The 22,685-nt window shown below is 47.1% G+C and overlaps 2 protein-coding genes across 4 annotated transcripts in view; one reads left to right on the top strand and one right to left on the bottom strand.

Annotated features, from left to right (window-relative positions):
* The window catches only part of WNT5B (Wnt family member 5B), a 67,819-nt gene that overhangs the window by 14,926 nt on the left and 30,208 nt on the right, over nucleotides 1–22,685 (bottom strand). The gene's annotated exons all lie outside the window — the stretch shown is intronic.
* On the top strand, nucleotides 18,813–21,525 carry FBXL14 (F-box and leucine rich repeat protein 14). The gene has a single exon (XM_041398575.1). The coding sequence runs from the start codon at nucleotides 18,877–18,879 to the stop codon at nucleotides 20,077–20,079; it is 1,203 nt and encodes a 400-aa protein (XP_041254509.1). The 5' UTR covers nucleotides 18,813–18,876; the 3' UTR covers nucleotides 20,080–21,525.

The following is a 22,685-nucleotide window of genomic DNA, read 5'->3' as shown; positions in this document are numbered from 1 at the left end:
GGCTCCGGCGGCGGCCCTGCCTCCCGCCCGCCCCCGGCCCCGGGGCAGGGGCCGCGCTGCCGGGGCTCCGCCGCCGCCGCCGGAGCCTCCCCGTGCGGCCCGGGGGCAGCGCACGGACGGCAGGGCTGTTCTCGCCCTTGCGGCCGTCGGGAGGGTCTCCCGGAGCCTCCGCGCAGCCCCCGGTTCGGCCGCCTTTGAAGCGCGCCCCGGTCCGGCGGTGCCGGGAGCCCCGCGGCCGCAGGTGTGCGGGGAGCCGGCGGGGCACATCAAAGCGCCGCGCTGGCCCCGCTGCCTTTGTAATGCAGAGGCGGCTCGGAAATGAGCTGCCCCCTCCCCAAAACGGCCTCACGAAGGGCCCCACGCCACGGCCCCGGCCCCGTGCTCCGGGCGGGGAGTCTGCGAGGCTCGGCCGGGCCGCCAGCGACGAGTGCAGATAGGGCTGGCACCGGAGGCTAATGGCTTTATGGGCAGGGGAGGTGGACAGGAGAAAAGCTTCAAAGGCGCCTCTTGTCCAAACACCCTCTCCCTTCCCCACTAGAATCACCGCGAACCTCAAAGGCAGGGCAGTCCGGCAGCTCCTCAGCTCTGTCTCTCCCGGACACCGGCAGAAAGCAAATGCAGGCGTCCTGCACCGTGCAGGTACTTCTACCGTGCTCCTCACACCCTGCCTCCTTCATGTCGTAGGGAAACAGCCACCTTATCACACCATCGACGCTGCCGCTGTTGCCTCCATCTCTACAAGGCTTCCCACTGTCCTGTCCTACCCCGCACCACACGCTTCCCACTTCTCTTCCACGGAAAAATGCCCCTCCTGCCCCAGCCTCCTCACCAGGCCTGCTGTCCCCCCAGCCCTGCCCCTGCAGCAGCGGCTCCCCAAAGGCAGGCTGGACGTGCGAGTCCCCCCAGGCTGTGGGGTACAGTACCCAGCCTTGCCGTCTGCCTCGCGAGCAGCACCCGAGACATGAATCACCAGCCTCGGCAGCTCAGACTGCTGAAGTATATTTTTTATCGAATTCCTTGCGCCCGCCACGGTGGACTTGCTGTGTTTGTTTGCAGCACGCTTCGCTTCCTCCCCCATCCAGATGTGCTGTACCTGCAGCTGGTGGCCCATCTCACCTGGCAGGCAGATGTGGGGCTGCAAGTGCCAGAATTAGCCTCAGGACAAAAAAGCCTTGTGTGACCCAGCACCTCAGTGGGAGGGGAGTTTTACTGCTTGGGCACAGCGGGATCCGTGTCTGAAGAAAACAGGGTGACTTTATTCACATCATCTATATCCTCCCTTTTCCTCCTCCCACAGCCACGAGCGTGACGGAGGGATGGCGAGGTGTATGTGTGTATAGCCACGCATACATGTTTTGGGTCTGTTTCTATAGGGAATAGACAGAATGGAAAGTTTATCTCCCTGAGTCTGGGGAGGAAGGAAGTTATGTATGGATGAATGGCTTTTCCATGACAAACAATGAGTCTGCACAGACATGGTGTGATGTCACCTAAAGAATTTCCAAGCCAGCCTCAGATACAGAAAACCTTTTCGCTGGCAGAGATGAGAGCGTCCCACCTTTCCATCTTGCCACAGCCAGAAAGAAGAACTAGGGCAGTGGGGAAAAAAAATAAAAGCCCTCACTGTCTCACACACACACAAGGCATGTGCCATGTAAATAGATGACATGATGGGAGAAGTGCATCTCCAAGCTTTGCCCTCATCCTGCACAATTCTGAGAAAGGAGTAAACCATGGCGAGCCGCCCGGGTGCCTCTCCCAGCCAGGAATGTGAGACGGCAGCAGCTGATGAGGCAGTTCCACAAATACAGGTGATGTCAATGTCCATGCGAGCTTCTCGGAGCACATGTGCGCAGTCGCAGCACTCATGGGGCAGCCAGGACGCAGCACCAGGCAGCCCTGCACTGGTGGGGCAGCCAGGACATAGCACCAGGCAGCCCTGCACTGGTGGGGCAGCCAGGACGCAGCACCAGGCAGCCCTGCACTGGTGGCCCACTGACAGCACCATGGCATGGTGGAAACTTAAACCTTTCCAGCTGGGAAAGCCTGGGAGATGCTCACATGAAACTTGGTCCAGAAACACATGGCGTTAATGGCATATCTAATTTTAAGTATTAATATGCACAGGCAGACGATGATTAACAACAGTAAAGTGTTATGAATACTGCTGGCAGCAACATGACTGCCAACGAGCACAAGCAAGTGCTTGTCATCTTATTTTGAAACACAAGACATAAGTATTGCTGTATGGGATAAGATGGCTTATGCAGCCAGCCTAATATCCTGTCAAAGGTAGCAACTAAAGGACTTCCTTCAGCAGGAGAGGTCTCAAACTCTGAATTCTACCTAAAATCTGCTGCTGGTGAAAGCAACTGCCATTGAGTTAATATGTGAATTATGGAAGTGATAATTTTTAAGGTGCTGAAAATAATTTCTTCACTGGCTGTGTTTATGACTTCAGATAAAGTGATAATAGCAGGTGAGGCATTGCTGCAGGGATTTAGGCTCAGCCAGCAACTTCCACACCAAAAGCTGAAAAGCACTTGGTGCTGGTGGTCTGAAGAATATGGTCTTCCCCTCTTGTGTCTGTTTCTACTTGCCACCAAAATCCTGAATGCGAGGTTATGATTTTGTAAATAAAAAGCTTAGGTTATTTTTTAAGCCCAACTGCAGCTCTGGTTCAAACAGCTTTGAGAGGTTGTTTGCTCAAGCAGGGCTGGGTGGGAGACATCAGTGAAATTTTGTGAGGATCAGAGGTGGGGTGAACTGAGACAGCGAAGCATTAGGTAGGACAGCCCAACCTCACTGCAGGCAGACTCCTCACCCCTCCTGGCCATCATCCCTGTCCATTCTTCCCCACTCAAGTTACTCCCACTTTCACCTCAAACCAGCAGCAGCCCACTCACACCAACTCAGACCACTCCTGTTATGCTAGGGGAAGAAGCAGCAGGAGGAAGAACTCCAAAACCACAGGTTGCTCTTACTTCTGTGGAAAAAGGTCCCATCCCACCCCTTCCAGTGGGCATGGATCACTCAAACAGCAGAAGTGAACCTGCTTGAGCACTGCAGGTCTGATGCTTGCGCCCAGAGCGCTAAGGATCACCTGGGCCAAGTAAAGAGCTGTTGCCTGAAAACAGGACATGAATCTCAACCCTTAGATTAAAGGTCTAATGCTTCTAAGAAGGCAGAGCAGTGGCAGCAAGCCTTCATCTTTGTAAGCCTTGGCATTCTGCTGCATTCAATAGTCTGCTGCCCTAGGCAACTGTCTCCTGTGTTGGCTGGCTGCCTGAAATTTGTACCTGTGTTTGCCTTTGTTCACTTTTCAGAGGTGACAACTGTGCATGAAGCATAAATTTACACATCCAGTTTCCAAAGTCACAGTGAAGCATTTGGAGAGCTATCACTGCTTTCCCAACACTGTCCCTGCCATGTTTGCTGGAGGGAAGCTGCAAGACTCCAAGAAAGGGAGGTCACGTCCATGAGATCATTTGCAAAGATTTGGCAGACCGTGAAGAGTTGAACCCGTGCTGGAAGACAGCCCTGATAAATGAGAAAGGGAGGGTTACTCATGCAAATTCCTTATCCTACCCTTATTGTTTCTTAAAAATTCAGGATGTCCCCAAATGTGACACAGATCTTTACTGAGTACTGTAAGGAGTTGAAAGAAAACATCACTTCCACATAACTCCAGCATTCCTCATTCCTGGAACTTGTCTGATTTCTTCTGGTCTGGGGAGATCTGGACATACACTCTAGCTGTAACGATCAAGAGCTTGAGTTCCTGTTTATTCTTGCAGCTTGACTGGAGTTCAATGCTTGCTTTTAACGCCTCACAATGTCCAGTGCATCCAGAAACACTTACTGCTTTCTCTGACACAAGACACTTCTCAAGATGTGAAGGATATTCACTGAAGTAGAGTCTCCTCTCTTAAGGAGACAATAGAGATGCACTGCCCAGCATCATGGTTTAACCCCTCCTCCTCCTTCTCCTCCTCGCCTCAGCTTGTATTGCTGAGCACAACTTCATGTGGTCTGGGGTATCCCTTGGCCAGTTGGGACCAGCTGTCCCAGCTGTGTTCATTCCCAGCTCCTTGTGCTCCCCCAGCCCACTCACTGGCAGGGTGGGGTGAGAGGCAGGAAAGGCCTTGACTCTGTGCAAGCCCTGCTCAGCAATAACCAAAATACCCCGGAGTTATCAACAGTGTTTTCAGCACAAATCCAAAACACAGCCCCATACCAGCTACTATGACGAAAATTAACTTTACTCCAGCCAAAACCAGCACACCCAGGAAGGAGCTTTCCATGTGCTGCTCCAAGGGGAATCCCTACCCTCTGGTTCTGTGCCATGGACCTGCTGCTGACAGCATCAAGAGATGTATCATAACGTCCTGCTATCCATCTGCTTCTGGCAGACAGGCTTTAACCACAGCTCTTACTAAGACTTCAGGAATCTCATTAAAGTCACATACTTGCCCATTCAGCTGAACCAGTTTTAGAGGGAGTGTAGATTTAAAAAAAAAAAAAAAATAGAAAAGGAAAAAAAGGAAAAGAAAAGAAAAAAAAGCCAGAATCACTTGAAAGTAAATTGCAGTCTTCACACAGAAACCTAAATCATCTTTTATCTCACCACACCCTGACTAGTCTGGTTCTGTGCTGCTCCCCTGCTGCCAGCCTGTCCTCTCAGCACTGTACCACCACACTGCTGCACTGGTGTCAACCTTCCCAGATCTTCCCAGATACAAATAAATGCATTCATTTATTTGTATTGCAATTATTACTTAGCCTGCAACTGGAGCCACCTCCGTAGGTCCAGACACAGCTGGGGTGTTACAGAAGGTGTAATAAAACCTTCTTAAAGTATCCCAGTGTATCATGTCTGCCCTTTTGTCTTGACATTGCCTCGCCTCACTGAATTGTTACGCACTGTCTGTCTCTGCTGGAAAGGCAGATTATTCCTGCTTATATCCTGCTTGTTTCTTTTGGTACTTACAGGCTCGGTTTTATCTCCTGATGTGCTCATGCAGTACCTTTTTCTGCATCTCATCACCTGTCACCCCTGCTGACAGATCCAGATTTCCTTTCACCACTACCTTGCCCTTTCATTTTTCCATGACTCCCCTGGCCAATGACATCCAGCCTCACTGTCACCAAGGCATGTAGTGCAGCAAATGCCAAGATATACCTGCCAGTCTCAGCAGACTCAGTGACAGCTGTCCCTGAAGTGCCTCATGAGGGAGAGCAAGAATGGAGGAAGCTTGCAAATAAAGCAGGAGTACCAGACAACAAAAGCAGCCAGATACTAAACATTTTTGCCATTTAAAACCAGAATATGTACAAAGCATATGAATATGAATAAAATGAATAAAACAATTTCTCATTTGTGAAAGAAACAAAATATATGTATAGCCTAATGAACATTGTCATTTTCAACACAGTATTTCATGACAGGCAATGAGCTCACTTGGAGCAAGACCATCTCACCAGCTACAAGAAAAGAAGCAAACTCCAAAGATTAATCAGGACATGATCCTCCTTCCTCTCAAGGGGATTCAATGGTACTCATACTCACTCTTACAGCAGATTAAATCCTAGTGTTGAGCCAGCCTGGTCCACTGAGACCAGCGCAAGATGTCCCAAAGAAAAGTGCAAGAGACTCAGCAGAAGCTGCATATGCTGAAACAAAGTTGATTTAGATTTTTTTGAAATTGAGAAAGAAGCAACACAGACCCATCCCTGCAGGTATATAGCTGTCTGGAAACTCTCCACATTTGTGATATTCCCATGGACAGATCCAAGCCATCCAGTTCCATTTTACATGAGAAATCTATTTGCATGTTGGCAGCCTCAGCTGAGAGCCAGAGTCCTAAACCAGGACATGTCTAGCCCAAATTTTGCACTTTTTGTTCCCACGACTACTATAATACCAGGGTTTCTGGGGCTTCAGCAATCATCCATAATCACAAAGTGAAACCTTCTTAGCATCCTCTATTTATATGGGAAAGTCCCATATGAAATTATACCAGCTCTACTATGTGTAATTATAAATCTAACAAATCTAGATACATGTATTTGAAAGAAGTACCAAGCATTACCCTCTGCTGACTGACAAGCAGCTTATTTAAGATGCCCGTGGTGTCACAGCTTCCTTTCCAGACAAGTACCCCATCTCCTTAAAACTGCACTAACACTTTCACCTTCAGAAAATGCTCCCCAGGCCCCCTCAGAGGAGCCATGGGGGGGTCAGGTTGAAACACAAGTCCAGGCAGGATTAGGAAGCCCATGCTGCTGCTCCCCAACATCAGATTTCCAAGAATGAAAGATTCCATCCCTTTAGGCCATCTAGCTAATGTCCAGCTTTCCCGAATGTTAAATTTACACAAAGGATTAACCCTAGAGGGTTAATTAACCCTAGAGGGGAGTAAGACATGAGAAAAGCAAAAAGAAGAACATACATCCCTCCTTTGTTTTCCAGAGGCCAGCCCTGTGCGCTGGTTTGCTACCTGCTGTATCTGACCCCAGCACAGACCCCTCAAGCAGTGGCAGGAGGGCAGCCCTGGTCCTGCTGGGGAGATGATGCTGCCTGCAGGATTTGTGTGAGAACTCCAGGCTCAGATTATGGTGGTTATGAGCACACCCAGCAGCCCTCCTTGAAGGTTAGGAAGCGTAAGAACACAAAGTTCTCTGACAACATGAGCAAGGAGGCAGAGCAAGGCAATCCAAGCCAAAGCAACTTCTCTGCAGAGATTTTGGGACAGGCCAGGGGATGGAAACAGCTGGATGACTTTAAGTGTTCTCTTCCTCACTCTAATCTTGGAAAGCATGGAGAACCTTCATCCTCCCTAAAGGGGTGTCCAGCTACCCCCGTCCCAGTGGAGCCATCCCAAACCAAGATTTATGTCTCCGCATCTCACAGGCCTGGACCTCATTTTTGCTCTGGATATAGATTCCTTTTAGCTTGTTCCATACTCTGTAATCATTACATCAACTGCCAAAGGGAATCAAATATTCAAAGTACAGTTAAACTGTTGCTGCAGTGGTTCTTAATTCTCCAGGAGTGAATGACTGGTGGAAATGGAGATGCACTGATTACTGCAGTGTTTTTCACATTCTGCACCTCGGTGAAGGTCACAGGGACCAGCACCAGACTGGATCACATCAAGACCCTCCTGTCAGTAAACCACTGCCAGCAAAGCTTGACATGTACATTTCCAAAGGAAACAATAAAACGTTGGAAAAAATCCAAATTAATTATAATTTTTATCCTTCCTAACAGACTCTTCAAAGAGGTTCTTATAAAGTCTAGTCTAATAAAAATAATAATGGTCAGCTTTTCCTCCACTCTAGACTTGCAAAGCAAGCACATACACCCATCCCTTAAACCCCACAACCCTGACAGCCACTATTTTTCCTTTACCTTACAGAAATGGAAAGAGAAGTGCAGGAGGGGCTAAGTGACAGGTTGAAAACAGTAAATCTGTGGTGCAGCTTTACCTCCATTCAGTAAAGCATTAAACCAGGTGCCTGAAAGTTAAGTATATCCTTACTCGTTTTTGCTGAATTGGAATCAAAATTAAAATCTGCTTGCTTTCTCCGTTCTTTCAACCATCAAATATTTCTGCTGTTAATTAAATATTGCTCCTGCTCAAATACAGTGGATTCAAATGCAGAACGTTTTGGGAATAATGCCCAAGTGTATAATTGCATCATCTTCATAGTTTTCACAAACAGTTTCCAAACCAAAGAGAAAAAACTTTTTTTTTTTTTTAAGCATGCTTACTGTGTTTTATATTAAAAATAAACTTAGTAAAGGTTGAAGCACCATAAATAAAGCCCTGTCTATATCAGGAGATGACACCAATTTAACCAATTTCAGAACTTATGTTCTATGCTGCCACACTTCAATGAAGGAATTTCCTGTTAATTCTGGGTGCAAGGGATTTAAGTTAAACCTATTCAAACTGTCTGGGGAATAGACTGCATATACATTTGTACCAAAAAGGAGATAATTTTATATCTCAACGTCTTTCTAGCACCTATCACTTATGTGCAATTTGAACTGCAGAACATAAAGGTATCCTGTCACAGATCTTGTTTGTAAGTTCACTGCCACAAGACTGAGGGCACAACTGCACAGAGAATGAACATCAGCCTCCTGGACAGGAGCTACACAAAGCTAAGATGCTGCCAAAGCCCCTGTGTTATCAGGTCATGGCCTGAAGTGCAAGAACACCATAGAAAAAAAGGAAAAAAAAATCAGTGTGTTAAAAATCTGATAACAAAACATTAGTTTGTAAGAGGGCACTGTGTAAAATTACCTGATTTGTAACATGAAGTTTCCAGTATTTGTGCTAGCATTTGCTGCTGTGTAAATCCTTCCCAAAAAGGAAGAAAAGAACAACTGGAGAAGTAACTGAAGCTGCTAGCGCACTTTGTTCAAATTTGTTCATTTTCATTGACTTTGCCTCAGTTTTCAAAGCATATTGTATAGATATTTTAACTGCCAAAGCTATCCAAAAGCTTTCCAAAAAAAGCTGTGCTTTTTTCCTGCTTCTCTCGCCAACACGAACTCTAATGTGACATTTTGGTACAGACACTAGAATAGCATCCATCTCCTCCTCCCACAGCTCTGCCTGCCCAGCAGGGCTAACCAAAATCAAAACTTGCTTTGCATCAACACAACCAGTGCAAGTTGTCACCAGACTGACTTTCCACCCATGGTGAGGCTTTCTGAGCACATCCTGCACTCCACCAGTGGCAATTTCATCCTCCAAATAGCTCAGCCCACACCTAGGCTTCAAAACAAGGAATCAGATTTCAGAGGTGCCTGTGGAAAGCTGTGTTTTTCCTTTCCTGCTTTGGACATGAAAAATGCTGTAGCCACCAGAAATGTTACTCCAAGGGGTTAAATTATCTGGAAAAAGCAGGTGGTTATCTAACACCTCATCTACTCAGAAAGCAGCAGTACAAGCCCATGAATGACTGGCACCAGAGAATTTGGCCCTGAGTTGTTCTGAGAATCCAGATTGTAACACCCACATTTTGCAGCCCTTCATACATGGATTTTAAAGCCACTGTTCCCACAGCAGGTGCAGCTGGGCTGGATAAGGCTGCCCGGTTCGGATCACTACGATCCTGCAAACTTCAGAAAGGCACTTGGATATTTTGACTCCCAGTGCCAACCAGTTTCCAATCCAGTTTGTTATGGGGAGCTCAGGGAGGGCAGGACTGCTTCTTTTGCTACAGTGTGGGCTGATGTCATCTTTGAAAGATCATCCACCTACAGTGTCACATGGCGTGAGACTGTCACCAAGTCTCAGGATCACACCCGAAGAAGGAAACGAGCAGGTACTGAGTGATTCTCATTCTGGGAAAATTCAAAGAGAGGGGCATAATTCTCAGAAGCATCCTGTGCTAGGAAGACTGAGGCTTTGGCCTCTCCTGTGGCCAAACTGTACCCTGGGCACAGGGTGGGCATCAGGCCAGGTGCCCTGCAGGGACAGAGCTGCCTCCCCTCCCCACCCACCATCACAACTTTATGCCAATGGCACTCTCTGGCCGTAGAACACTTCCACAAATATCCTCCAGTGAAAACATGTAAATATTGCTATTATTTCGTTCATGCTCACGCTAAACCTTGTGCAGAACTTACCACACACAACTGAACAATCTACAGGAGATGGCTTTTTTTAAAAGAAAAAAAGTGTTCATTTTCCCCTTGAAACTAACGGGAAAGTGGGAGAAATCCAGTGGGTTAAGTTCTTCCAACTGCCACTCAAATAAAGAAAATTAAAATTATCTATTTTACACTACAATCCGAAAGAATACTTACAGTCCTGGAGATTCTTTCCCCAACCTCTTGAACATATTTAATCTCTCTGGCAATATGCTATTGAGTAAGTTGACTAGACAGGACTAGGGAATTTCTGTAGGTGGAACAGCTGTACATCTGGAATGTAACCTCTGCTTTACTGGACAACTACAAAGTTTTTGCAAAGAAAAATATGTTTGGCCTAAAAAAAAAAACAAAACAAAACAAAACAAAACAAAAAAAAAAAAAAAAAAAAACCAAAAAAAACCCAAAAAAACCCAAAAAAAAACAAACAAAAAAAACAAAACAAAAAAAAAAAAAAAACCAAAAAACCAAACCCAGTGTATCCACAGATAAGATAGGAATTGCTCATCTTGCAGGAGAGGGAAGCAGGCTGCATTGCATACAGGGGTTAGAGGTTTGCTTGCAGGTGTGGCCCTCAGAAAGCTGCTGTCTGAGGATATGTGCACCATCCTTGCAGCAGGCAAGGTGTAGGATGAAAGAGGGAATTGCCTGAGTCTCTACACTGCAGGGGAAGCAAGAAATCCTATTAAGGATTTATGCTGTTCCAGCAAAATAACTTCCTCATTTGAGGCAGAAGCCAGCTTTTTCTCTGTCTTGACTTTGCTCATGCTGACAGCATGCAGTTCTTCAGTCAAGCCCAGTGCCAGCTTTGTACAGAGAGATTCAGCATCAGGAAATGGGCTAGCAAGGCTCCTACTCCTGCTCTCACTCACAATTTCATTTGCCTCTGAGATGCACTTCCAAGACTTTGAGTGAACAGCCCTCCTGTTTCTGAACACTTGTAGAGAGAAAGAAGTTATTTACTACATGAACGGGCTTGAAAACAGAGATGTGCAGATTCAAAAATATGTTCTAGAGAAGGCATGCATGGGAGATGTCTGAGGAGACATTTGTGCGTGGTGTGCAATAATTATAATGTGTTTTCATTTACACAGCGTCTCCTCCACGCACAAGGGAATGTAGCAAAATTTAACTAAAACCACATATCCTTACAAATAAAGGGACAGAGAGAGAGAGAGTTTCATACAAAGGTTAAACAAAAAAATCTGTTTAATGTCACTTTGGGGATTACAGGAGCTGGAGTAAAACAAACATGCAGAAGAAACTTTGAGGGGTTGCTTCAGGAAAAGCACGTGTGTGCCACCATATCTGCATATTCAATATGTCTTGCTGGGACAGCTTGGGAAAAATAGGAAGCTGGAAATTTTCAGTGTGGGAATTAGATGGAAGTATGTGAACCATTCTAAACAAAACAGAGTGGAGTTGCCAGCTGACTTGCTAAAATGCCAGTGCTCTCTAGGATCCCTTGAAACAGAGCTGAGGACTGGCCTTGCTGCTCAGGGAGTGGGTAGGGAGCCAGGAGATTTGGGCTGGATTCCTGGCCCTGCAACAAACCCAGCATGTGACGCTGGGAAGTCATTCAGCTCTCAGCTTCCAAAACCTGATTTCATGCCTACACTTCTGGGCACCCAGCGTGAGCCCAAACATCCCGACTTCAAACAAGGTTAAGCTGCAGGTACTCACTTCCCATCCATGAAGAACACACACCTTGGGACTTAATTTCATCATGGATGAAGCAGGGCTAAAACCTGCAAAGGAACCTGAAATGCTACAAAGCTCCAGGCAGGTATTACACGATTAGACATCTTTTACCACAGGAGAGATGCTATGGATATGCAAAGGACTATTACTGAGTTACCTGTTGCTTCCCATGTCCTGTGGCAATTATTGCCATTCTATAAATATTTTCACAGATTTCAATACAATTTCTGAAGATTTTGTTTATGTTTCCTGCTTCAGGGCATCAAGGAATAATCTCCTCACAAAAGGATTCACTGTTCCAAAAGAAACTGAAAGAATACAGATCAGGATTGCTGGCAAAAAGCGTGGAACAACAACATTGACAAGACTAGGAAAATGCTAGATCTCAAGGGTGAACCAGTGGAAAGAAAGAGGCTTTTCCACATAATTTAGTCAGCATGTATGCTGGGGGAAAAAAAAAACAGAAGTAAAAGCTGTATTTCTAGCTTATACTTTTCTGTGTGTACACATTAAAAAAAATTACAACCATCAGAACTAGAGAAAGTTGTATTCTCATTGTACATGAGGGGGGTCTGGTCACATATTAATTTACATTATACTGTAGGCAAAGGTTTATTATGGATTTTTTAAAATGAAAAGTGTAGACACAAGTTGAAAGAACAAGTGTAAAACACAGATCTTGTTCTACCCATTTATATTTCCACCTCCAGCATGGTGAACTCTATACTTTCTTCCTGCCCTGTTTGTGCCTGCCCTTAATTTTAATCCTGCATTTCCAGAGAGGATTTCCAAGATTTTTGTCACGCACAGATAGATAACACGTGCTGGTGAATTGAATTGCTTTAATGGGGGTTTAGAGTTTCCACATGAACCCATTACAGAAGCAAGAACAAAAAAACTTTCTGAAAGGGACATCCGTTTGCAACCATATTTTTGTGCACCCATTATAGTTGCACCACATAACTTCCAGAAAATCAAGGGAATTTAGCACAAACAGTCTCTGCACTGGTACTTCCAGGATTAATATGGTACAGTAACCTTCCTTTGGCCAGAAGCAATCCAAACCTTCCATTAAGTATAACATTCTATTTTGTGTCTTTAGCCTGCCTTCCTTATAAAACTGTATTTTCTAACTCTCACCTTTGTGCCAAGCTCTAACTGTGAATCTCATTTTCACAGCATGTTTCCAAAACAGTATTGCCCTATTTTTCAGTTATCCTCCAAGAACTTACTTCAGGGCTGGTGCTCATAAGGCAGGTGACATAACTTGGTCCAATTCAAGTGAATTGCCAGTTTTAGAATGCCATTTACTACCTGAAAATGTGCTGGTGGCCACAGTCCAGAGAGGAGGAGTCAAAAGTAATTCATGGATACAAAAATCTTGTGTTTTAAGAGCCACACAGCTACATCAGTACCCAAGTACCCCCTAGTACCCCAAGCTGAGCTACCTTTCACTCTCACTGTGGCAAGAATATATTAATTACTTGTCCCTGGACCTCACTCTGGGCGGCCCATGCAAGGCTTGACTGGAAAGCCCAGACTGATGTCTTTTCTCCTTGCAGCTTCTGACAGAGAGCACAGGGAGCAGCTTCCCTGACAGCCAAACTCCCCTTACTTAATGCACATCTGCCCTGACAGCACCCGCTCTGCCCGAGCCTCAGCCAACGGCCAGAGCATCTCCCCCATCCCAGGGCGAACGTGTTGGCTGCCAGTGGAGCTACACACACAGAGCATTCATCCATCTCTGCTTGGTTTTGGACTAAACAGCTGTTACAAAGGAAGATTTCACAGACCTGCTGCTGTAACAGGTACCACACAGCATGTCAGACACACATGCTTCTGCTGTGACTGCAGGGGCTGTCCCTATTAGATCAAGTTGTAGAGGTCTCAGAGTTCAATCCCCAGGAATGGCTTATGAAAGCAATTACCACCTGAAAGGTTTCTTTGTTTTTGTGCCACTGCTTTTAATAATAACGATTGCATCAGATATTTCCTGCCATCTCGATCTTCTTTGGTACTGCTAACGAAGAAATGACAAAGCCCAACACTTGAAATAGCGCCCAGTACAATGAACTGCAAACACCTCAGGTTTGAGGTTTTACATCAAGCACTTTCCCTTTGATGATTTTAACCATTGAGCACCAAGCTCCACATGAGCCCTGGAGGGTGTGACATGCATGGCCAAACCAGGGAATTGCCTGTGGGCGGGGGCCCAGGTCACCTGCTCCGAGCACCAGACAGTCCTGTCCCACAGAAGCAGACAGACAGACAGACATGAAAGGCACATGGCATTCGAGGGAGTTGTCTGGACAATCACAAATTGTTTTGATTCTTCAAGCAATCCTTTCATTTACGCTTGGTTCAATCTGTTACAGCAGCAACAATTGCTGGCCAATTTAACAGCAAAACTGGGAATATAATCCCGACCCCCCACACTTCACACCCTCTGACCATTCCCCTCATATCAGCAGAGTTGTGTTCTTGTCAGCTACTGAATGAAGTAAAAACAAGACCTGGAGAAAATACCCAAATCCAAATGGCTCTAATCTATACCTGCAGTCTGCACTGAGACATTAGTTCTGAATTTTGCCCCAGCATCTAACCACATATCCACATAACATTATATTTTGAATAAACCGCCTGATTCCAGGAAATACATGGCACATGAGAATTACTTTGTGCAGGACAAACCACGTCATCCTAAAATACATCCTCATGTAGCACCTATTAGAGACATGAAGCCTGCAAAGTACCACTTTGTTTTTTAAGGAAAGCTTCATAGTGACCTAGTCTTCACAACAAAGCTCAACAAGCAAAAGGATCCCAGTATTACAATTTCAAAAAAACCTTCTGATCAGTTACATTTTCTTTATATTCTCTGATCAAAAAATGAAAGATCACGAAAATGAAAGCAAAAAACCAGCATGAATTCCAAAGGGAATCCATTCACTGAACACTCTCTGCTGATTTATAGATGTGTGTGTGCATGCACACAGATATGCATACATGCAACATAAAACCACAGAATCATTGAAAAGTTTGGTTTGGAAGGGACCTTGAAAGGCCACCTAGTCCAAGCCCCTGCACTGACCAAGGACATCTTCAACTGGACCAGGTTGCTTAGAGTTCTGTCCAACCTGACCTTTAATGTTTCCAGGAATGCAGCAGCCACCACCTCTCCTGTGTCTCCTGTGTCAGTGTTTCACCAGCCTCAGTAAAAAACTTGTCTCCAGTCTAAACTGACTCTCCCTTAGTTTAAAACCATTAACTACTATCCTATTGCAATAGTCCCAAAAGGATCCTTTTGGTTTCATTCATACACAAAAAAACATTCCCAAAATTGAATTTGAAGAAGCTCCACTAAACCAACTTTAAACCCAGTTTAAGACCATGGGTTGTATCAATCTTAGTTGATTTTTGTGGTCATGCTTCAAATCTGATGAAGAAGGTCTGGAAGCCAACTTGTGAGGGACAACTGTAGTCCCATGGAGTGTGGCTGCATCTAAGTTTAAATGGAACAAAAGAGAGAAGAGGGTTAGCTGGGCATGGGCTTTATTGTCCAAGTGTTTTTACTTCTGTCCTGCAGTCCCAATGGAATGGCCGCTGCCCAGAGGCAAAAAAAAAGCCAAAGGCTAAAAAGAATCCTGTGGGTAAATTCACAAGTTTTTCATTCTGCAGCTGAAGCTGTGAAAATGCAGAAAGCACATGGAGAAGGGTGGCAGAAGAAAAGTAAGGATAAGGAAGGACTCTGTTATCTCTTAAATGACTAATTTGAGCCAAAAGTTACCCTGCCAACTGACAGGCAAAAGTAACAAACAAGGCCAGGCTGAGATGGGAGCTAGAGAGAGACCTGGTGGTTGTTATGCCCAACCATGCAATAAAAGATGCAGGAGAGACAACAGTGCAGCTCTATCAGCATGAGCTGCTTCCAATCACAGAAGCCACGAGTGAGTTATGTGAATCCTCCTGAACCCCTGCCAAGCAAAACTGTACAGCCTCCACTGAATACCGGGGTAACTGGGGGAAAAAAATGAAGCATTTATCTGGCAAGTGCTTTCTAAAAGAGAGCGTGGCTGTCAGGAGCTGCTCGAGGAGCTGGAATGCTAGAGATGGTTCCAGGGGGATGGAGCAGCCATCTGAGTGCATAAGAGACAGGCAGGGATTTTTAATAAAATGCAGTTTATCACATGGTGATTACCACCTCCTATTTATACCACATGAGATCATGAAAAATATGGCACATATTCCTTTACTCCTGGAAACACAAAGTCAACCCAACAACCATGTGACAAATTGACCCTCTTAATGCACTTTGTACTTTGTCTTTCTAAACCTCTATTTCCAAACATCTGTCACTTAGACTGAGAAATAAAAATCTGCTAGAATAGTAACTTCTGTGCCTTCCTCTCCCCAAGATCAACACTACAGTAGATTAGGATTACGAATCCAAATTCCAGGCTGTTTCACTCAACATGTAAACCTGAAGTGTTCACAAAGAAGGACAGATGGTCTAAGTGTATAACATGTGAGAAAGAGAACTTCAGAGTCTCCAGAAAATGCATCATCGATATCTAACTTCTGCTGGCTACACACAGGAAGTATTACAGACACAATGCGCCAAGGTGCAAAGAAAAAAGTATTTCAGGTAACTTCTGCCTCAAAGAGCACACCTTTTTCTACTCCCCTTCAAATGTGGTTTGAAAGGCTTAGGGAGAGGAAATTCCACATTATTTCCATGGTAAGACTCTGCAGCTGAGTTTGGGATAATATGGTGAAAGGCTTCATTAGCACTCTTTGAGAATGACTTGTAGAACTTGCTTGTAGCTCTGCCAGTTATGAGTAATGCAACAATCACTGAGACACTTCTGTGCCACATTTCCTTCACACATTGCCTGATGTCTACTGGACTCAGCCTTCTTGTGAGCGATCCCACTGCCTCCAGACAAGGAATCCCTGCCACGACAGGCCTGTGAGATGCCACACCTTTCACCTGCTCCTCACTCCACGGAAATTCTCCATTTTGGTTGTGATGCTCTACAACTGATCTGAGCACAGCTGATCTGCAGAGAAAAAAAATCTATCACCCCTAATCTTTTGCTTATTAACCCGATGGTTAACCAACCTCCCAACAGCACAAACTGCAAAAATAATCCTACAAAGGTAATTCACACAGGGCAACACCCCAGCACAGCTCCTGTGTGTGACTGCAGCTCCACAATCACTAAAACCAGGTCTGTGCATTGCTGGATCACCCAGGAGTACAAATTTCATCGGGATCAGGCCAAGGCATGTGATCAGGCTGCTGCTGAACGAGCCAGAGCGCAGGATGCGGGGCCAACACCAATCCTGCTCTGGCCACGTGCCAGGCACAGGGGTGCAGACGATACCTGATCTGGCTGGAGTGAGCACAGTGACACCTGAGCCGGCATAAAGTCTGCTAGTAAAAAGTTAACCTGTCAAAAACTTCTTGAATTAACTCGAGCAGGCAGGGTGAATGAATAGCAGGTCAGCGCTTCACATCATGTGGCCACCCCGTTTTGGAGCCAATAATAGGAGCTGCACTGCTGGCTTTTGTTGCTCTGCCAAACCACAGCCAAATGTTGATAGTGATGTTTATATGCATGGGGAACTCAGTGCAGGATCAGGGCCTCAGAGTCCTTCAACTCGCCTTGCCTCCAACTCAAAGCAAAAAGGAAGGAAAAAAGCAGAGTGAAACCTAAACATTTAACCTCTAAGCAGTCAACATCTACTAATCTGGAATCTACAATCTACTAATATGGAATCTGTACATGAAAGCAGAGCCATGACTGCTTCTGTAGCAGATAAATTTAAATGATTATTAAAATAGAGCCTATTCCTTCAGGTTAGTGAAGGCATCAATACAGCAAACACATCAGTAACTAGGCTGATTTGTGCAGCATTTTAGCAATCCAGACAGTATGAAAAAGACACCCTGTCATGTTGAAGAAATGCAAACTTTTTCTTTACAAAGAAAGGGTAATCCTGCTCTTCCGAAACTGTTTTGAAAAGCCTTACCTGATCTCTAGTAGAACTTAAGCCATTTTAACACTGCTGCAATACTGCCCAGTGTTGAGATGTACACGGGTACCATTACACAAGGCTATAGACACATAGGAAACATTGTTTTCAAACATTTTTTTCTTGAAATTGATGGAAGTCACTAGAAATTGCTTGGTTTATGTAAGCACCTCAACAATTTTCAGAGCTAGCTGAAGGAGGTCATTAGCTGAAAACCATTTTCAGAAGATTTTCTATTTCCCATTACAGAGGCCCTGAAACAGTTTGTGCAGAGATGTACGGCAACCTTGACAGCTACCCAGAGCTCTGAGCTGTTTACAGCCCTGTCCTATCGCTCCTGCAGGCATGCCTGGACAGAAGCTTCCCAAACTTTGCTCCTCAAGGCTGTCACACCGCCTCAGGGTCATGCTGCAGACCACAGCAGCCGGCGCTCCAGCAGGCAAGGGTGAGGCAGCCATCCACCTTCTCTTTGCCACTTTCCACAACTGCACAAACCCCTGTTCCTCCTCATGGGGCTCCCAGAGAGCTCGAGGAGTTACCAGCCAGCCAAGCACGGCCTTGGCAAACCTCGGTGCAGAGGTGGCCCAGCGGCAGATTCCAGGGTGAAGCGAGGGGCTGGCGGGAGCACAGTACTGAGCTGGAGTCTCCAGCTGTGCCAGGGCAGATTTAGGTTGGCCATTAGGAGGAATTTCTTCACAGAAAGGTGATTAGACATTGGAACAGCTGCCTAGGGAGATGGTGGACTCACTGTCCGTGGAGGTGTTTAAGGAAGACTGGATGTGGCACTCAGTGCCATGGTCTGGTTGGCAAGGTGGTTTTTGGTCATAGGTTGGGCTCGATGATCTCAGAGGTCTTTTCCAATGTAACTGAGTTTGTGATTCTGTGAAGCAGTGCTGCTCTCTGCAGCCCCACCATCTCTGCCCTAGTGGGGACCTGTCATCCACGGGTGACAGCACAGCACCCACCGCCAGGGCAGGAAGTGGGGCAAGAATTAGGATTAGTAATGCATCAGGAAAAGCACTGCCAGCAGGTCGAGGGAACTGATCCTGCCCCTTTCCTCAGCCCTGGCGTACTGCATCCAGTTTTGGGCTCCCCAGTACTAGAGAGTCATGGAGCTCCTGGAGAGGATCCAGTGAAGAGTGACACGGATGATGAGGGGACTGGAGCATTGCTATTGTGAGAAAAGGCTGAGAAAATCGGGCCTGTTCAGCTTCAAGAAGAGGTGACTGAGAAAGGACCTCATCAATGTAAGTGAAGGACGAGTACAGTGAATAACTTCTTTCCTGTGTGGGTGCCACGCACTGCACCAGACTGCCCAGAGAGCTTGCGGTGTCTCCCTCTCTGTACACCACCGTGTACCATGCGCTGGAGCCGGGGGTCGCCCCGGTGACCGCGGGCCCGGCGGCGAGGGGCAGCAGCGCGGCGCCGGCGGGGGCGGCCGGGCGCGGGCGGGCGTGCGTGCGATGGAAACGCACATCTCGTGCCTGTTCCCCGAGCTGCTCGCCATGATCTTCGGGTACCTGGAGGTGCGCGACAAGGGCCGCGCGGCGCAGGTGTGCACGGCCTGGCGGGACGCCGCCTACCACCGCTCGGTGTGGCGGGGCGTGGAGGCCAAGCTGCACCTGCGCCGCGCCAACCCCTCGCTCTTCCCCAGCCTGGCGGCGCGGGGCATCCGGCGGGTGCAGATCCTGTCGCTGCGGCGCAGCCTGAGCTACGTGGTCCAGGGCATGGCGGACATCGAGAGCCTCAACCTCAGCGGCTGCTACAACCTCACCGACAACGGGCTGAGCCACGCCTTCGTGGCGGAGATCAGCTCCCTGCGCTCGCTCAACCTGAGCCTCTGCAAGCAGATCACGGACAGCAGCCTGGGCCGCATCGCCCAGTACCTCAAGGGCCTGGAGGTGCTGGAGCTCGGAGGCTGCAGCAACATCACCAACACCGGCCTCCTGCTCATCGCCTGGGGCCTGCAGCGCCTCAAGAGCCTCAACCTGCGCTCCTGCCGGCACCTCTCCGACGTGGGCATCGGGCACCTGGCGGGCATGACCCGCAGCGCGGCCGAGGGCTGCCTGGGCCTGGAGCAGCTCACGCTGCAGGACTGCCAGAAGCTCAGCGACCTCTCGCTCAAGCACCTGGCCCGCGGGCTGGGCCGCCTGCGCCAGCTCAACCTCAGCTTCTGTGGGGGCATCTCGGACGCGGGGCTGCTGCACCTGTCGCACATGAGCAGCCTGCGGAGCCTCAACCTGCGCTCCTGCGACAACATCAGCGACACTGGCATCATGCACCTGGCCATGGGCAGCCTGCGGCTGTCCGGCCTCGACGTCTCCTTCTGCGACAAGGTGGGGGACCAGAGCCTAGCCTACATCGCACAGGGCCTCGATGGGCTGCGCTCGCTGTCGCTCTGCTCCTGCCACATCAGTGACGAGGGCATCAACCGCATGGTGCGGCAGATGCACGGGCTGCGCACCCTCAACATCGGCCAGTGCGTCCGCATCACCGACAAGGGCCTGGAGCTCATCGCCGAACACCTCAGCCAGCTCACGGGCATCGACCTCTACGGCTGCACCCGCATCACCAAGCGGGGCCTGGAGCGCATCACCCAGCTGCCCTGCCTCAAGGTGCTCAACCTGGGACTTTGGGAAATGACTGAGAGTGAGAAGGTCAGGTGAGAGGAGGAGGAGGGTGCCCTGAGACCTCCATCTCCTCTGGAGGGACTCACTGACTGACTGACTGCTGCAGAGGAGGAGAGAAAGAGAGAGGGGCATGCACAGAGACATGCTACCCACGCACTCTGGCACCGCAGGGAGGAACACAGAGAAAGAGGGCATAACCTCGACCCTTCTGTGCTGCCTGCCTATCCTTGCTGTGGAGGAGGAGGAAGGGGGACCGGGACCAGGAGGACAGAGAGAAAGCACCTATCCATTTTCCAGGTCACACCTCAAGCTCCGTGCTAGGGAGACAGAGCTCTCTCCCTTCCCACAGCATCCTTCCCTGCGGAAGAGGTAGAAACCCACACTTATGCACTGGGGCTAGAGACACCCCTCTTTGTCCCCACTCCCACATTCCATCCCCTCAAGCACTAAGGATGGATAAAGAAAGACCCTTGTTCTGCCATGTATTCAGAATAGATTATTTTTGGTTTATATAAGGGAGAGTGGAAATGGAGATGGGAACAAAAAACAGTTAACAGCAGCAAAGGCTTCCTAGCTACACTTGTGTACCCAGCCACCCAGTCATCCTGCGCTGGGCACAGACAGAGCTTTTGATAAAACAACCATTCCACCTCTGTGCTTGCCCCTCCCCTGTCAACACATTTGTGACAGAAATACTGCTCCCTAGGTACATTGATTTTTTTTTTCCCCTTTTAAATCTCTCTTCAGTCTCCAGTTTCATGTTATTCTCTGCTGTGGGTGGATACAACCTCCCACTATTCCAGTTCTCCACTGCACTGAGACTAGCGATAGCTACAGCCTCCCCTTTTGTCAGTATGTTTCCATGTCATCCTGCACTATGGGTAATGGAAAAGTCCAGGCACTCCATTCTGTCTCCCCATCTCTCCACTGGAGATGAAAACACCATTTCCTCCTCCTGTCTCTGTGGGGGCTGGACACAGACCCCACTCTCTTAAGCCTTCCTGTGCACTGGGGGACTCAGAGAGTTGCTGAGCCTTGTCTTCCCTTTCATCATTCTCTCTTTTTCCCCCCTCCTCCTCCTTGGCAACAGGGATAGACATATCCAGCCACATATCCATTCTTCTCTGGGTTGGGGGTGAGCAGGTAGAAGGGAGTTCTCGCTCCTCTCTACCTGGGGGACATGAGGAAGAATCTCCAGCTTCATTTCTGCTTCATTTGAGATACTGTGACCTGTTTTTATTTTGAAATGCATAAAAAAAATTACTGCTACAAAAACAGCCTCTTACTCTCCCATCTAGCCCTTGCTTACATACTGTAATTGATCCCAGTTTTCCTCACTCATTCTCCCCTTTACAGTATTCATTTTCTTACATGGTTTTATTTTTAAAGACATATGAAGTTGCTGTTCTTGTGGATTTTTAAGTACTTTTTTTTCTGCTGAATATATTCTATATATATAAATATATATATGATGTCTGGCTACCTCGTTTTAATTTGTTACTTTTTTTTTCCCCCCCTCCTCAAAAGCCCTGGAATTCTTACAGGAAAGAGATTTTGAGACTGAAACATTTTTGTGCCTAGACTGGAATAATACCCCTTGGGTTTGTTATTATTTTATCCCCTCCTCTGCCCCCACCCCTTTTTAAATTTTTTTTTAAATTTTTATTTTTGTTTTTAGGCTTACCCTACTGTGTCCCACCTCCACATTCTGGTTGTGCCTCTCCCTCCCTCTTCACTGGGAACTGGGGACCCAAACTGTGCTTCTGCATTTTTACTCTTCTAGCACAACTATGTAACGTGAGAATCCACATCGAGGACTGGGCTACTGTTAACAGAAATGTGTAAAATGCAAGTTTGTTTTTTAAAAAATTATATATATATATATGGATATATGCAAGTGCTTTCCCCTCCCCTCCTAAGCCACCTACAAAAGGTCACTATGCCAGGCTTCCTGTTTGTAGGTGGAGAGGAGCAGAGCTGGCCTACAGGCCCCAGGGCTGCCATGTGAAGGGGAGGAGACTGAAGTTCATCTGTCTTATCTCTGTTCTGTCAATAAAATGGAGCTGGGTCTTTAGATTATTTTTTAATTATTATTTGAAAGAGGAAGAGTAAGTTTGGGTTTTGTTTTGATTTTTTTGTTTGTTTTTAAATATCTTGGCTTTTTTTTTGCTTATCTGTTCAAAATCTCAAATCCTCCACAGTAACAGGCCAGACCACGGAGTTAACACAAACCCGGAGACCCCTATGGATTAATTGTACTGTTTGTGAATTTGTATAAAAAAAATAACAAAGATCCTCTTAAAACATTTTATATTCTTACAGTAAAAGGTTAAACATATTTATATAATAAAAGAGGAAATATGAAGTATGTTTTTGAAAAAAAAAAAAAGCCGTATTGTGTTGTGTGTACTTATTGAAGATGTGTGTATCTGTTGGGCTCGGTAAGAACAGCCTTGTGGCTGGTGGTGGGATGTGGGGCTGGCTCTGCTGAGCGATGGAGAGGAGAAGCAAGGCAAGGAGCCTCCTCCTGTGCAGGATGCCGGGTAACATCACCAGGAGGAGTTTGTAAGGAAGGGGCTTGGCAGGACCAGCCGTGGCTGCGAGGGTGCCGGCAGCATCCCTGGGGACAAACCCCGTTCAGA

The sequence above is a fragment of the Onychostruthus taczanowskii genome, unplaced genomic scaffold, assembly GCF_017590055.1.
Source record: "Onychostruthus taczanowskii isolate IOZ18803 unplaced genomic scaffold, ASM1759005v1 scaffold15, whole genome shotgun sequence".
Taxonomy (NCBI): Eukaryota; Metazoa; Chordata; class Aves; order Passeriformes; family Passeridae; genus Onychostruthus; species Onychostruthus taczanowskii.
The sequence above is the reverse complement of the archived record's forward strand: the minus strand, read 5'-3'. Positions and strand labels throughout refer to the sequence as shown.